The sequence below is a fragment of the Lutra lutra genome, chromosome 3 (genome assembly GCF_902655055.1).
Source record: "Lutra lutra chromosome 3, mLutLut1.2, whole genome shotgun sequence".
Classification (NCBI taxonomy): Eukaryota; Metazoa; Chordata; class Mammalia; order Carnivora; family Mustelidae; genus Lutra; species Lutra lutra.
The window spans coordinates 4,508,944-4,526,501 of record NC_062280.1 but is presented as its reverse complement, the minus strand read 5'-3'; the positions used below and the strand labels follow the sequence as shown (position 1 = coordinate 4,526,501).

At 41.9% G+C, this 17,558-nt stretch overlaps 1 protein-coding gene across 1 annotated transcript; it reads right to left on the bottom strand.

The window, feature by feature from the left end:
- Positions 1-8,145: 8,145 nt before the first annotated feature.
- On the bottom strand, positions 8,146-17,311 carry NABP1 (nucleic acid binding protein 1). The gene is made up of 6 exons (XM_047720628.1): positions 16,752-17,311; positions 16,310-16,448; positions 13,787-13,858; positions 12,082-12,157; positions 11,576-11,642; positions 8,146-10,392 (listed from the first exon to the last, which is right to left on the bottom strand). Exons 1-6 carry the CDS (start codon positions 16,840-16,842, stop codon positions 10,223-10,225), a joined length of 615 nt encoding a protein of 204 aa, XP_047576584.1. The 5' UTR covers positions 16,843-17,311; the 3' UTR covers positions 8,146-10,222.
- Positions 17,312-17,558: the final 247 nt, after the last annotated feature.

Below are 17,558 nucleotides of genomic sequence, written 5' to 3'. Positions count from 1 at the left end.
TTGACTTCATAGTGTTATTTCCTATTCAAATTTGTAATTGTTTAGAATTTATCATTTTACTTAGCATCTTTGATACATCTTTTCATGATTCCTGATACCATTAACAAAATTGTGCATCTTATTTATCTTGACTGTATAAACACATATGTATAATGAATTCAGAATAAAAATATCACTAACAATATTTTTTCCTAATTCATTTTTTAATTTAGGATATATCCACTAAAAATACATAGAGAAAGGATTGTCTTTTTGCAATACTTGAAATAATTCTTCTCTGTTGCCGTTATATATAAATGAATAAATTCATTAATTTCATTTTGCTTTAGCTTTAGATATGCATTTTGTTGTGATTTTATACATATGCATGTGTTATATGCAAACCATTTCTATGATTCTCAAATTATATCTACAAAACAAGAAGTATTTAGTGAAATTCAGTTTCTGTCTGTGTCCCCTTCCTCTTAAGAAATAGTTTTTACTTGCCAATTCCTTCATTTTCCAAAGGTAAAGCAAATAGCCATTCCCCTTTTTTAAAAAAGGCAGCACACTCTACTGTTTTATACCTGCTGTTTTCACTTACTATATTCTAAAAGTCACTTCATGAAAGTATGGAGAAATATTTCCACCGCAGCTGCTTAGTATTCCACGGAGTGAATACACAGTAATGTGTTCGACCATTCCTTAATTGGCAAACCTGAGTCCTTTCTGCTCTTTTGCTGTTATAGGCAAGGCTTCAATAAATATGCCTTTTTCTATTTTTGTCAATGTGTCTTTAGCATCGTATCAGTTAGCTTGTGCTACATACAGCACACCACCTCAAAGCGTAGCGGCATAAAGCAACATCACTATTAGCTCAAGACTCTGCAGGTCAGCAATTTTGGCAGGGTTTGGCCCCATCCTTCCTTCTGCTGCTCTCACTCATGTGACTGAAGTCGGCTGTCACCTCAGCCAGAGCTGGATCATCCCAGATAGACTCATTCACGTGTCGGGAGTTTGGCAGGCAATCAGCCAAGTTGCCTCGAGTGGCCTCCCACCCTCCAGGAGGTGAGCCAGCATTCATTTATGTTCTCATGGCATGCTCAGGGTTCCCAGCACACCAGGAGAGAGCAAGCCCCAAAGCTCAGGTACTTCTCAGTTTTTCTCCTTGCATTAAGTTTGCTCCTGTCCTAGGGCACTGGACAAGTCCTTTGTCCCTGAGGAGACTGCCCAAAGCTGTGCAGATAGGCAGGGGTATTCCAGCAGCCACTGCAAACAGTTGGCCACAGGGATAGACGCCCCAGAGGCAAGATGGTTCGGTCACGGGCATAGTCAAATGTGAAATTGCCAAATCCCACCCCTAACCCTGGAGATTAAACAGTTTGTGTCCCCTCCCACTATAAATGAAAGTGTCTGTTTCTCATAGTGTCACTCAGAGTATGTTTTCAAACTTTTATATTTTTACCAATGGAAAAGTTGAGGAATGGTATCTCAATGGCATTTTAATTTGCATATCTCATTATGAAGTTGAAGATTATATTCCTTTCATATGCTTAGGGGGCATTTGAATTGTGTGTGTGTGTGTGTGTGTGTGTGTGAACTGCTTATATTTTTTGGTCCATTTTTCCAGAGACAGTGGTCGTCTCCACTTTTACAAGTTTATTTATGTATCAGGAATATTAGCCCTTTTTCAGGGATATAAATTACAAATATTTTTCCAAGTTTGTCTTCATACTCTATTTTTTAACTATACAAAGGTAGTCAAATTTACTAATCTTTAATGTTTCTGGATTTTGACCCATTGTTAGAAAACTCTTCTCTATTACCAAATAACAGGGGACTTCATCCACGGTTTCCTAATATTTGGAGGGTCAGGGGCAGGTCTCCAATTATCCCATTTTCCCTGCAAAGATAGGACCTATCATAATAGGCTAACCTTCTTTAATTGGGTCTGTATTCAGTTGACATTTAAAGTACGACCAGTCCGGGATGCCTGGGTGGCTCAGTGGGTTAAGCAGCTGCCTTCGGCTCAGGTCATGATCCCAGTGTCCTGGGATCGAGTCCTACATCGGGCTCCTTGCTTGGCAGGGAGCCTGCTTCTCCCTCTGCCTCTGCCTACCACTCTGTCTGCCTGTGCTCGCTCTCTCTCTCTCTCTCTAACAAATAAATAAAATCTTTAAAAAAAAAAGTAAATAAAAATAAAGTACGACCAATCCTAGGTGACAATACAGAAATTCTAGATTTCCATTCTCCACCTTCCCCTTTGCTGTAGTATGGCTCAATCTACACTCCCTTTTAAAAACCAAAGCAAACTCCATCTCCTGCCTAGCACTGTCCAGTGAAGTCAGCAACAACCTCCACGCTTCCACATCGACAAGTAGTTAAAAGTACAGGCTTTGCAGTGTGGGACTCTGTCAATTGCTGGTAGTGTGATATCAGGCAAATTACTCAGTCCTTCTAAATCTTAGTCTCTACCTGTAACATGAAGATAGCAAAACCTCCCTGACAGGTTCGCTTAATGCAATCATCAAGGTAACTCACTAGCGCAGTACTGGCACACAGTAACTACTCAGCAAATTACAGGTAGCCAATTAAAGAAGCAGAGGAGAGGAACCTTAAGCACCAACTAATGCAAAAAAGAAAATGTCTAAGGTTAGGAAATGTGGGGTTTCATGCAGAAATAGCTTTGTTTGTCTGTCATGTTTGGACGCCCACGCAGGAACGCACACATAAGCTGAGGAAACACACTCACAATTGTATGTTTCACTCAGGGATGCTTTTCCGTAGCCTGAGCAGTAGGTCTTTGCTTGGCAAGTAATTGATACACTCCTGAGTATGCCAACTCCAATTTCCTAACTATGAAAAGGCAAACCCTAAGGAGCAGAAGGCATTTTTGGAGAGCTCATACCTTAAGAAAATTAAGAGTTTTTAGAATCAAAACCTGAAGAGCTGAGTCCCTGACCTGAAAATACTGAAGTTCCGGTGTTTCCTTTCTACCCTGGCACTCAGGGTACTATCTACACCTGCTACTTCTTATCAAATCCACCCAGACTCTCCCCACCTCCCGGAGGGCTGCTCAGGACAAAGTGGTCTCAGGTAGCCAACTCCTTCTAGCCCCAGTCCTAGCGCTGTAAGTCCTCCTGCTCAGCTGGTCTCATTCCAGCAGTTTCTGCCTCAAAAGCCTAGGACGCTGAGTGTAAATCTCAACAGGAAAAGAAAAAAAGATATTAAGGGCAGAGCTAGAGCTATATTTTTTAAAAAATTTTTTTAAGATTTTATTTATTTATTTGACAGAGATTACAAGTAGGCAGAGAGGCAGGCAGAGAGAGGGGGGGAAACAGGCTCCCCGCTGAGCAGAGAGCCCGATGCGGGGCTCGATCCCAGGGCTCTAGGACCATGACCTGAGCCGAAGGCAGAGGCTTTAACCCACTGAGCCACCCAGGCGCCCCGCTAGAGCTAAATTGAAATGAGACAGGATTAAAAAAAAAAAAAAAGTATCAAGTCTTAGGATTACATTTTCTAGATGAGTGAAGCTGGGTTTGGCAGTATTCTGGCATCGTTGGGATTTAGCTAGAGCTGACCTTGGCACATACGAAACTTTCCCCTTTAGTTGATCAAGCCCTACATCAGGCTCCCTTCTCAGCGGGAAGCCTGCTTCTCCCTCTCCCACTCCCCCTGCTTGTGTTCCCTCTCACTGTGTTGATGCCAAATAAAATTTATAAAAAAAAATTTTTTTTTTAATATCCGAAGAGTTCGCTGCCCCTGGGCCATGCGGAGAGGGGTTCACTTGGGAAAGGGCATGAGAAAAGTTTCTGTGGCGATGGCAATGTTTTGTACGTCTCAGGAGGAGTTTGAGTTCCAGAGGCGTGGACATTTATCAACACACACCTAGCATGTGTGCATTCCTTTGTATGTAAATTCTATACTAAAAACGGCAACAAAATACTGAACTAGTACTCGTGCTGAGCAGGGAATAAGCTTGCTGAAATAAATACATGTCTGTTCACTTGAATATATTAGAAACGGACGGATGAATGAGATGGATGTGATGAAACTAGTCAGATGTTAATGAGAAAATCTAAGTGGTTGACACACAAATGTTTACTCTAAAATTGTTCAACATCACTTTATGTTTGAAATTTTTCATGCTAAAATGTTGGGAAGTTAGTGCTGGATCAGAAGCAAACAAACTCGTCTGCATGCTGGGGGGCACATCAATTCTGAGGACAGTCACTGGGGATACGGAATTCCTTCCGGCGTACTCTCCACCCTCCCCTTGGCCATTGACCTCTCCTCTGGCACAAACCCTGGCCAACATGTCCTCCCTCCTCCTCTGCGCTTTCATAACCATGCCCTCACTCTCTGGGCAAAGGTGAACAGAAAAACAGCGCAGGGCACTCAACTGTTGAGCTGACCTTTGTGAAGACTCAACCTTACAAGGCTGTCAGGACGAACCTTCAGCGTGCATACCTTCCTGCACGGGCAGGATGCAAGAGCTTGACTGTTCACACACACATGCACACGCGTACATACACCAGAAGAAACCCAACCTAATTGCAGTAACTAATATAAGTTGCTTAATATTTCAGATTTAAAATTAGGAGAGATGGCCTTCTCCGGGCATGAAAAATATGATCCGTATTTGCCTCTCATTTACATTGTTCGTGGAGAAAGAGCTTAACATTGGTTGAGCCCTGGACATGGTTGTGAGGTTTGCATACATTGGTTCATGTAGTCCTCAGAGCCCATTATCCTCATTTTATAACAAGGCTCATAGTCACGGAGCCAATAGACAGTGGATCTAGGATTCAAACCAAGATCTCCTCAACTCAAAACTATTTTTCACCAAAGCACACTGTCATGGACATTTAAAATAGGTTTCATCCTGCAAAGCTAACATCACCACAGGAACAACATCAGTTGTTTGGCTAGGATTATACAAAAGGAAAAAAAAAAAAGGCAGTTTCATGTTCTCCTTCAACTGCTTTTACCCAAACACCACCCACCAAAAGGTACTTTTGAGTTTACACTCCCCACCAGTGTTGTTGACAAATGTAGCAAGAACACAAAAGTTGGCGTTTCCGTAGCTTCTACAGCTTTGGGGAGCAGCTCAGGGTTTAATAAAGCTGCTTAAGGGAATTTACTTTTGATGTCAGTGTTGCTAGTTCATAAACTAGAATTAGATGGCTCCATTTCTGCCTAATGATCTCCTACATCATGCTGAGACCATCACACAAAAATTCTTATCCAATGGACTGAGGGAACATTTCCTCTGCGTGTTAAGCCACATTCCTGAACCACAGAACTATGTAGTCATCACCCAGTAGATGGCACTAGCTCTGTTTTTCCTCCGAAGGCAGTCCTGGGACCTAGGTCAGAGGTCCTCTCCTACTAGGGTTGTAAATGTTTGAAACAGACTTGTCGCCATGGCAATCAAACAATGCCTTGCATATTATTTGTGGAAAATATTTAGCTGTGTGCAGAACAAGACTGAGATCTGTAAGGGGGGGGGGCTCTATCAGGCGTTCTTAGGAGAGTGCACCACGTCTCCAATCCCACTACTTCTCACTCTGCCAGCCTCTCTCCGCATAATCAAGAGGGGACTGAGGAACGCTCAGGTGGAAGAGGAAGGGGGCTGCGGTAAACATGTATTTGCTGAGATAAGCAGTAATAAAATCTATTTTCAAAAAAGTTTAACAGAAACCCAGGGTGAAAAAGCTTTTTACTGTGTTATAGCCCCAAATGAAGTCAGATCACTATAGATGAGCTGATTTTAATAGACCTAATTCGAGCAATTCTACGTGAACCTTTTCAAAACTCAGCAGCGTTCACATCCAGAGGCCATACGCACGGACACCACCTGCTTCACTCAGTTCTGCTCCTCAGGGGCATAGGCTTCCAACTCTCTCTCCCTGTTTTGCAAACCAGAACTGTGGCATATTCTAGCCTAACAATGATAAAAGAAGCTACATATGCATTTCAAAACAGCTGTGTTGGGAGAGAGATCAAGGGCAGGAGACAAAAATCTTCAGGGTCTTACTCCAAGTGCAGCTCTACCACTCCTGCACTTACAAATCCTCCTCCTGATAGAGCAGAGAAGCAACTCATAGTTCCATCAAGTTCCGGGGGGAAAATCTATCGCAGGCGTAGAAACCAGCATGTCGATTTCACTCAACATACATTCAATATATGGGTAAGAAACTGAACTCTACATTCAAAAGATTTTGATGGAGTAAAACAAAATTCAACTTTTGCTTGGAAATCATTTAAAAAAAAAAGTTTCTGAAGCCAAGCCAAGGGCTTCAGCTGAGGTTGTAGGGACACGTGGTGGCAAGGGCCATGGGGTGGGAAGAGGACTCTGAGACTCCTGGGGTCTACTGCAGCCTTGGGCTGGCATAGTCCTCGAACTTGGGAGCCACGCTGGTTGTGGGCTACCCATCAAGGCCCTTCAGAAGGCTTAAATGCCTACCTGTCAAACATGTTAAATGTTCCTTTTGCTACATCACACCAGTTACCTCACAGCGGTAAAGAGCCCTTAGGAACATCTTTGTGTCTAATGTTCTTAATGAAGAAAGTGCTAAGGCTTATTAGGGACAGTCTATGGACTTTTCTCTAGTCTGTTTCTTAGTCTGCGATCTGTGCTTTGAGAAACATCGTTAGACCCTTTTAGCTCAGAAACCTGGAGTAATGTGGTTATAGTACTTAGACACAAACTCTGGTGTATCCCCAGTAAAGCAAAGGAATTGGGAAAAAGAGTTGAATAGGCCTGGGAAGTAAAACGTTTTTCTAAGGTTCTCCCTCAGAGCCTTACAGCATACCACTCATGACAGTGCTATTTTCCAAAGGTCACAACTGATTTCCTCAGAAGCATACCTTAACTCTCAATCATTACAATGACTTTGTGAAATGAGGGAGTGTTTCTTTACCCTAACATGTAATCATTGGCTGAAGCCTGGTTTTCACCACAGCCAAGTACACCTGCCTTTACCCCTCTATAACCCCCTTTTCTACCAGAAATGTGAAGACACTCTCATCAGATAGGGAAATTAAAGAAAAGGCAAGAGAGATTTTTACAAAAGCCATCATAGGGCAAGTAGTCCCACGCAGCCGCCTAGAGGCTGAGAGACTGACACTGGGCCAGTGCTCCGTGTAGACTGCTTTCCTGTGGTTTCCAAGGTTTGCTGTCGGGAGAACCTTTCCAAGTACATCAAAGAAAAGGATCTCAGGAGTCACTGGAGCCTAAGGTTTCGTGGAGCAAACAGTACTTACTTTCATAACAGAAAAGGGAAGTCATTTTGGTAACTGGAATGCCAGATCTATATAAACTGAAAACTGCCATTGTGTCTCCATGCTGCTGTAGAAACGGCCAGTGTGCACCTCTGAGAACACTTTGTGGGGCCACGTAACCAGCTTCCTAGACTTTAAATGTTCTCATTACTGCTGGGAGTTTTTTTTACTAATCTCCCATCTATTTGTTCTGCATCATCCCTTTGGCATTATTACTAAACCCAGCAAATTTAACATCCTTTTCAAATGTTAATAATAAAAATACAAATGACAAGGATTCAGTACTACAAATATTCAGGGACTCAAGTTAAACTGTCCTCACAGTTATAGCAGACTACCCGCGGTGGGTGGGATGGGGGCACAGACCCCAGCCTGCAAGAACAAAGCCAAAAGGAGGTGGTATATATAGGAAAACCTGTGTAAATGCCTTTGGGAAAGCACACTGCAACCTTCACTATTACGCATCATTCTCTGGCCTTGTGAGGTTCATTCTCCCGTCTCTGTATTGTAGCCACCAGCCAAAAACCTGTCCCAGAGAGGAGAGGCCGGCTGGCTGACGAGACTTGAAACCACTTCAGAACTGTTTTGTAGAAATGAGATGGGGCCCAATTCTAGTAGGTGTGTATTTCTAAACTAAGTGGTTTTGTCTTTGGTAGGTGTTTCGACATTTAAAAATTCACAGGTGAAAGCACCAGGGAAGAGGAAGGTAGAAAACTTTCTTCCTCTTCTTGTTGAGAACCGTCCAAGCAGACTGTGGGGCAAACATTCGTTATGCACTGTAATTCCCTTTGCTTTGGTTTTGGAGGCTTCCCTTAAGAAAAAAGAGATCTGTTAATAAATGGTAACACAGAACAAGAAGATTATTGAGGCAAATGTCAATTACAAAATTAACAGCTTAGATCGTTCTCTATTTAATCTCAACATGTTAAAGGATAACAGTATTTCCACACCTAACGCTGCATTTTCTTCTATTCTTGAGGTATGATCAGATGACATTTTGACTGCCCATTACATGCCAGAAATCACCCTAATCACTTAGGTGGAAAATCTTCTGTAACTCTCTAAAGGGATACTATTACTTATTTTTATATTTGTGGAACTTAAGGCTTATAGAGGTCTTAAGTGTAATAATTTGTCCAACATCATAGGTGAGGAGACAATGGGCCAGGACTAGAAGCTCAGCTGTCCCACCTGATAGTTTACTTTTCTGAAACTCCAAAATTCTTTTAAAATCATCTCTAACACCATATTCACACAAATAACTTGAGTATTATTGCTCCTACCCCTACTTAAAGAAAAACTTATATGCTAACTTTTAGTAAATTTTTACTTCCAACATGTTATCTTGTATCTTAAAAAGATATTAGTCACAAAGCCAAATTCACTGAGTTAAGGCTAAAAGAAAAACTTCTAGAATATATAAACCCTAGTTACCAAAGTACTATGAACCATGAATAAGCTCCTTGAGATGACTCGTCACCAACCCCTTATCTCCCCAGTGTCTCACACTCAGTGTGTACAGCAATTCGTTAAGACACACTGAATTGGAGAAACAAATATTCCGGTACCAATTTTCATATTCAAAGGCTATGGCGTTTTTAGAAAACAGAGTCTACTTAAATTATTTTGTGATTATTTAAGGTAGGGACAAAAGGCGATAAGTACAGAGCTAAGCAGTTCCCGGGTTGAAGTAATCATTACAACTACGGTAAAATTTACTGGCTCCCCATTGCAAATCATTGAAAGAGCGAAAATAAGGGAAGTCCGTTAACATTAATGCAAGTTTTATTGGGGCTAATTTGGAAGAACTGAATTCTAACAAAGGAAAAATTTACCAGTTACCCAAGCACTCTATGGTAAAAAGTGGGAACTGGGTGTCATTTATAACACGTAAAGAAATTCTACCTTTACATTTCTGAATAAAGCTGTATGCACTTCTTAGAGAGAGCCGTTTAACTTTGGCTGATAAGGCTTTGTGAATTGTGTTCAGAAACTTGGACAATACTCACACACATTTTTCAAATAAAAGTTAAGTACCTAGGATTTTCACTCCAGGATGAGTTTCTGCAAGTTCCTAGGACACTCTAATTTAAGACTGCGTATTTCTACATGAATTCAATTTGAATTGCCTTCATCTACATAGCACAGTTTTTTAAAATAATTAGATCAGTATTTATTATGACTTTTTAACTCCCTCAAATTATACTTTAATATTTGACATAGTAGTTTCAAAAAATAAATATTCAAGGCCTTGGTTTTAAGTTTCCCTTCAGTGTAATGCACAAAGTTGACAACAAGTATTAATAGGACTACCCTAAAATAAATGCAGCTTTCTTATAAAAATTCCTTGTTATAATACAGTTCCCATTTTACTCCATAATTCTGATAAAGAATATATTCTTTTCGGTAATAAAACAAGAAAGAGTTTAGAAGATTCAGTCCTTGGAAAACCCTCTTGGCAGTCACTCAAGTGAAGAAGTCAATCATTCCTGGAGTCACAAACACTCAAAAGCTGCTATTACCACTGACTGAGTTTTTGGGGTGGTTTAGGTGGTTACTGCTTGAGTTGGCAATACCTGAATTTAAGACAAGAGAACATCTCCCACTAAGCCTTACTTTAAATATTACGAAATGTATATGGAAGACAGACTCATAGAGGCTATAATGCTGATGTCTTAACTCACCCACGGAACGGGGGCGTGTTTGTAGAGGATAACCATTGATCTTTTTGCCCTAAAAATAAATGCCCCTGCTTCTCAGAGTCTTGCCATTCTTCAAAGTCTTCAACAGGAGACTTGAGCAGCTTAACAGTTTTGCTATAAGACAATCCACTGCTGTTAACAAACCCAAAACCGATAAAGGACACAGTATTCACAGTTAACGACAAATAAAAGTGCAGTTAAGTGTTCAAGTAGGGTGCGTAGTTTAAAAACTACATGTGAGTACTGAGCATAGGTCATCTTTTAAAGGCTCGCCGAGGGTCCCTGCCATTACTTATTGTGGTCATGACTGTTTGATTATTAGCTGTTCCTTGTAGCTGTGAATTTGTAGGTCCCCGGCCATTGCTTCTACCAGCATATGAAAACTGGCATCCCCTTGATTCTGGGCCAGATTGAACCCCGTTTCCTAAAAAAGAATATAAAAATTCATCACCATTTCAGACACTGATATATAGTAACACACCTATTTGAAGTTCTAACACATGTTCACAAGTAGTATTAAAGAAAACAAATGCCTTTATTTTTAAACTACTGGGAAAGACTCAATTACAAACATGTAATTACTGTAAATATATTAACTTGATGCTGTATTAATATGGAGAAAGAAATAGAACAGTTTGGGGAACAAAATGAGAAATTAGTAAAGAAAAACATAGTAGTGCCCTGCGCCAATATTGTAAGGGAAAAAGAAGAAAAAGGTAAAATGGTGTATGAACACTGGCATTAGGTTCAAATACGGTTAATTAATTCAGAATGGACAATGTAATTCTAATTTTTCAAAGGACAAGACAGCAACGTTTCCCACAATGTGATCATTACCAGCTGTGCCCAAACACGCACCCACCGGGTCAAACAGAACTTCAGCCTTCCGACTAAACTCCAATCCCAAAGCTTTTCCTCCATAATAAAAACTTCAAAAGACACAGCTGAGAGACCCATTAACGTGCCATCTGAGAGTATTTGAGGGGTAAAGGCCAATCTTTTAAAGCGGCAGCTATCAGCGCGTGTGAAAATTTAAGGTGAGCTGTTAAAGATAAAAGGCTTTTGGTGGGCCAAAAAAAGCAATATTTTTCCATCTATTATAAATAATCACCAGATCATAGAAATTTTGTTAAAAAAAAATCAATGGAAAACCTATTACGCATCACTAAAACAGATTTCTTATTATTATTATCAGCCACCGTTGAAATACAGAATGTGCTCTGGGAGGTGGGTGAGGGTGGGTGAAACAGGTGAAGGGGCTCAAGAGCACACGCATCCGGGAGCACTGATCTGTGGATTGCTGAACCGCTACACTGCATATGTGAAACTAATAAAACACTGTGTTAACTACAAGGGATTTAAACAGATAAATAAAATAGATGTGTACAAAAATGTTTCTTTAAAAATAAAAGAATATGCTCAGTAAGTTAGCTTAAGAGAGTATCTGCTATTTAGAAAATCACTTACTGGGGAATTCCCTGTTGACTAGCAGCTCCCTTTTAGTGTCAATGCACACCTAATGACAGTTTTCTTCTAATCTTTCATAAGATACATTCGCTTAATTTCTTAACACCTGATCACAAATATGGAAAAAAAAAAAATCTTACCCACTGGTCCAAATGTACCTGTACCCATATTATTATTCATGGAATTATTCTTCTGCTCATTGTGTGCCTAAAAAATATGTTTTTAATTTAACCAATTGAAGATTTATAAGAAAAAACATTAATATAATAACAAGTTATATCCATTCTTCAGTTTTGTTTTTGTTGTTTTTTTTTTTAAACAAATTTTTAAAAGATTTATCCAAGTCCATTCAATGTTACTATTCAGGAATGTTTCCCAAACCTTTTATAGCTTCTGTTGTATCTTACTGTGTTTTCCTGAGATTCCTCCCTACTGCTCGAAGTGCTCAATGGCACATATATTTAACACTAAAGATATATGTATATATACTCACAAAATATACAGAATGAAAATGACTTTATATTCTTTTTAAAACTGTCCTCATTATTTCTGGGTAGGACAGGGTTTCACACCTAGCCAGAGAATTATAGTACCCTGTCAAAATTAGTCTAATCATATAAACAGACTATACATTTGGATTAATTACCCCTCTGCTCTGTTGTCCTCGATAATCTGGGTTGGGTTCACTGAAATTTGGCACTTCTGAATAAACCATACAAAATCTGAAAGAAAATAAAGCACAAGTTAAATGACTCCTAAAATAATCAACCTTTGCATAACATGCATAACTTATAGGAATGAAGAATTTAGGTGTTAAATGAATTAACTAAAAAGCAACATGTTAACTATTTATACAACGAAAACTTCCTAAATGCTATGTTCCATAAAAAACAAAGTGTTCTAAAATACTCCGTGGTCCACAATATTTAAAACATTCTATTTTTTATTTTAGTTCTTCTGTACTGCAAAAACTAAATCATGTCAAAGACCAAGGACACAGAGACACTCTCTGTGCTGTTTTTCCGCACAGACTGATGTCCCTGAACCGTGTTTAGGGTTCCAGAGCGGTTTTTCCAGCAGTGGTGATGGATTTGCACTGATCCACTCACACACTCCCATCCAGTCCCGCTTTTGACCAATCACTGTGAATCTGCAAAGATAATCATTCAAGGTTAAGAGCGGACTCTGCAGGCATGATAAAGACATGTGGCCATTAGACAACAGTTTATTCGATTGCTTCTTGTAAGTGGACTATGGCATATATGAAGATTACACCTAAGTATTTACTTAGCTCCTCACCCCATAAATTAATTAAAATCAGTTTTGGTATATCCTAGACTGACCCTGACAAAGTCAAGTCAAGGAAGAATGGAGTGACCTCCACTGGTTCTTCACATAACTGACCTCTTTCTCCATATACATGAAGGTCAGGAAAAACCCCACGTCTTCTGATGATACTGACGCTAAGAGCTTTCACAACAAGTTGCTCTAATGCTGCTCTAAAACAAACATAAGTATAGTTTTTCTCCTCGCAAAAGCAAAGTGTTCCCAGTTTCTGATCTTTAAAAGCTAGCAAGATTGCTTATCTTTTCCCAACAATTTTATCCCTGCAGTGTAGAACTTTTTTTTTTTTTTTTTTTTTTTGTGCCGTGCATGGCTTCTGTAGGTCTTCAAATATCCCACAAACAGAATGGACTAATGATTTGGCCCATTGCCAACACAATACTTTATGAACACATCCCAAATGTCTAAGCTAATATGGAGGCTAAATTACCTTTACACCCCTAGAGAGGATGGTTCCTCCAAGTCAGGGTGGAGATTACCAGGGTAGGAGTATATGGAAGCTCTCATTGTGGCTGCCTGTACGGTACCTAGACTGTGGATAAATACAGGACTTCAATTGTCATCCCTGCAAGTCCTTTTACCATGAGTACATATTCACCCATAAATGAAAAAAGAAAATTTAAACTGTTGGCCTGAAACCGAACTTCTTACCTAGCTTCTTCTTTGGCATTTCACCAGAAGACAGAACCTATTTAAAACTGCACTGTGACACCTAAAAGATACGTGTTCCCAAACTCCACAGAAATGGCCCCACTGGGGCTCATCTCAAGTGCAACTTCATGCTCTTTGCCAGGGAAAACTAACCTTCTCACCCACAGGCAACAGCAAGGACGGCTGTTAAGCCGGCACCTACGCAAAGTTGTTTTTACAGCGAAGCTATGGAAGGCATTCGGTTTACCAATACAGAAAAGCCAAGAAGTTTATCCTTTATAGTTTATACCTACCAGTTACTCTGTAGACATTACGTGTAATTTATTCACTTATAGGAAATGCATTTGAATACTTACTCCCCAATTTTTTGAAGTTCTCCACCCCTTCCAGTGTACAGCGTCAAACATCCTTTCCACATGGATGCATACCTGGAAAGGGAAGAAACATTGTTCTGTAAAAATACATGTATTTCCTTCTACTTAAGGGAAACTTTATACTGTATTTTTTTGTATCGGGGTGTAGGTGGAGATCAAATTCTGTCTACGGTAGTAAATCAATTGGCCTAATTTGATTAACTCGTTACTTACAAACGAACAGCACAAAGAGAAATCTACTACCAAATTTTGACCTAATTATCTAAAGTATAACCAACCCTAGAAAACAGAAAGTCTCGTTGCAAAGCAAGCATTGTTATACTCCAAAGATCACATCTTCAATGAACAAAAGAACTTTCAATTGAAGAAATTCAAGCAGAAATTATTTCTCAATCATAGCATATATAGTATCAACACCAAGTGTGTACTTTTATACACATTTACTTGGTCTCCTCAGATTATTCAATAAAATAGTTTTTCCTTTTTCTCTATAAAAAACATAGGAGGATTCACGAGCTATTGAAAATCTGGTAAAATTTAATCAAGGGCCATAAAAAACAATCACAAATCTCACCTATCTGCCTTTCCAAACCTGCAATCTTTAGCATCAATTTAGCTGAACAGATCATTTACTCTGATCAACTCTGAGAGTGCAGACAGCATCATTAAATATTCCTGCACAAAAATCTAGTAAAAATGTAAATTAACATTGTAAAATCAGTCTAAAATTTGGTTTTCAGGGGTTCTCTATAAACTACAATGGTAACTTTAGGACCTAGAATGTTAAATTATAGGGACGCATGGGTGGCTTAGTGGGTTTAGCATCTGCCTTTGGCTCAGGTCAAGATCCCAGAGTTCCAGGATGGAGTAACCAGGCCTGCACAGGGCTCCTTGCTCAGCAGGGAGCCCGCTTCTCCCCCTGCCTGCCACTCCCCCTGCTTGTGAGCTCTCTCCCTCTGACAAATAAATAAAACCTTTAAAAAAAAATGACAAATTATAATTAAATATTGTTAACTAAGTAGTTGTATTTCATTTTTTAACATAGATTAATAAAGACTAGTTAGTTCCACATTATACATTCCTCTTTAGCAAGAGTAATCCACTAAAGACTCTTATGTTATACAAAAAGCGACTTAGAAGAAAAACAGTGCACTAATATTTCACCTTAGTAATGTAAAAGTTAATACATGCTGAGAAAAAATTTGCAGTTTCAACAAGTAAACATTTAACTTGTATTTGTTTCAGGAATGAGGTCAACAACAGATACAACTAGAACTGAAGGGCCTTACAATAGGCCAGACTCGTCCAGACATGTTATTTTTTAAGTAAGATGTAATTATTCCCATTTTACAGATGAGGAAATTACCGAAGTGTAAAAACCTCAAGGTCACATTGAAGTTACAAAATAGTGTACAAAATTTTACAATAGTGTACAATAGTGTACATTGTACAATAGTGTACAAAAATTTTCCTTTAAATTATCCTCCTTGAAACTCTATAAATACTCTATGGAACTTGATTTTAGTTTTTCCACAAATTTTTTGACGGACACACCTATGTATTTTCCACTGACTACAAAACAATGAGATATCTGAAATGAGATGCTGTTTACACTACATTAGATAGATGCGAAATATTCTGGCAGCCAGAAAAACTTAATTATGCTAATCCGCACCACACCCTCCTAGGCAGGAATTCTCTTGTGTGTCAGCTACAGATGTGGACGTTTAAAGACACAAGTAGTGTCATGAGTCACTGCAGGAGAATAAAATGTCTATGCTCTGACTCTCACTTCCTTCTCTGAGGACACTCTGCCTCACTTCCTGAAGCTGCTCTGAGGCCTGGAGGTATTATCAAAGGGCCTACCCAACCTCCAGCGTTCAGGGTGATCTGACACTTTTCTTCCTGCCGAACATTTTTCTGCGTATCATTCTGGTTGTGCACTCCGCGGACCTCACAGCAGCAGGCACCGGAAGTCATCTTCCAGAATGTGCCTTCCAGATACTGTGAACTTCCCTTAACTTTTCCATTCCGGTACAAACTTGACATACCGCAGACCTGCTAAACTGTCCAACTACAATCTGATGTCCTGTCTAAACAAATACTGGCAGGATTTCAAAAGCCACTAAAAAGGGAGAAAAGCTAGAAAAGTGCTGACAACTGTATTAAATAATTTATTCAAAAAAAAAGTAAGTAGGATGGACTTATGCTAATTTTACCAATCTACAAAACACACTCAGTAATCCCAAAAACGTATTTAACCATCTGCTTGACCTGTACACTGAGGGAAAGTGGGCTAGATTCCGGGGTGAAACTGACCGCTTTCCTGGGAGGGTGTTCTATCCCGAAGCTGTCCACTCCCCAAAATGACCATCCAAGGGGCCCCAAAATGCGCGGAGGGCCACCGAGCAGACAGGGGCTCCAGCACCTGTCAGGGTCCCCTGCCGGTGATTGCAGGCTGTCACCTAGGAAGGACACCCCCCCCCCCCCCCCCCGCACACCTACCCTCGGGTCAACCGAATAATGTCCCCCGGCTGGATAAGACCTCCGATTTCATCCCACACGGAAATAGTGATGCTGCCCGTTTTGTCTGCCACTTTGCACGATCTCACTTCATGGCCGTCTTTGGTTTTGGTCACGCGTCCTGCGGAGAGTTAAAATCGCAAGGGGGAGGGGTTGTTAGGTAACGAGGACTTCAGGGAGGCTCGAACTCCTCCTCCGGGACCGTCACGCCGTGGACAGGGGGGCAAGAGGTCGAGCCCCGGGATTTCGCCGCAGGTCGGATCTGAGCCCCGGGGTGGGGGAGGCACCGGGGCCACGTGGAAGGGGGGAGGGGTGGGGGCCTCTAAGAGGAGGAGAAGGGGAGCCCCGGGCTTGCGGCGGTGGCGCCCTCCCCTCCTGCCCCAGCACGCGCGGGGCAGCGGGGTTGGCGGCGGACCCCACTTACCTATCTCCAGCACAATAAAGACGACATTTAAGTTTTTCAGTCCGGGCTTAATGTCTTTTATGAAAAGAGGAGGGTCGGTGCCCCCGTTCATACCGAGGCAGGTGCGGCTCCCGCTGCGGAGACGCGGGTGGGCGGGGGGGACGAAGCCTCCCACCTCCCGGGCCGGGGCGGGGCGCAGGGGAGACCCTGGGCTGGGGCGGCGAGCGCACGGGCAGGAAGCGGCCGGTCGGGGACCAGGGACACCAGCCCAGAAGGCACTGAGTGCCCAAAACGGAGACGGAAAAAGGGAAAAAGGCTCCCGAGTTTCAAAGAAAAGGAAGAGGCGGCCGGACCCAAGCGCGCTGCGGCGGGGCGGCAGCGACCCTGAGCCGGACGGCCCCCCTCGGACAAAAGGAAGGTCAAAAAAGGCAGCGAGGGTTTGCCTCCGCCCGAGTCCCCTCACACTCGCAACACACACGCGCGAGCGCGCGTCCAGTGAGTCCCAGGCTTCGGGAAGGGACAGACTGTGACAGCGAACCCGGCGCCGAGACCCGGCAACCGCGCACGCTCCGTCCCGAACTGCGACTGCCGCACGCGCCCGAGCGCCGGCCGGACCCCTACCCCGGCAGCCCCGCCCCTTGTGACGTCACGGGCGTCGGCACGCCCGTCGCCGGGCTCGCCCGGCCCGCAGGAAGGGAAGCGAAGGGTCCGGAACCGGCCGGCGTCGCACGCGCAGCCTCCCTCGCTCCTCGCGGGCTGTGCGCTCGAGCCCCGCCCCCCGAAGCCGTCCAATGAGGGCTCCGCCCCGCCCGCCCCGCCCGCCCCGCC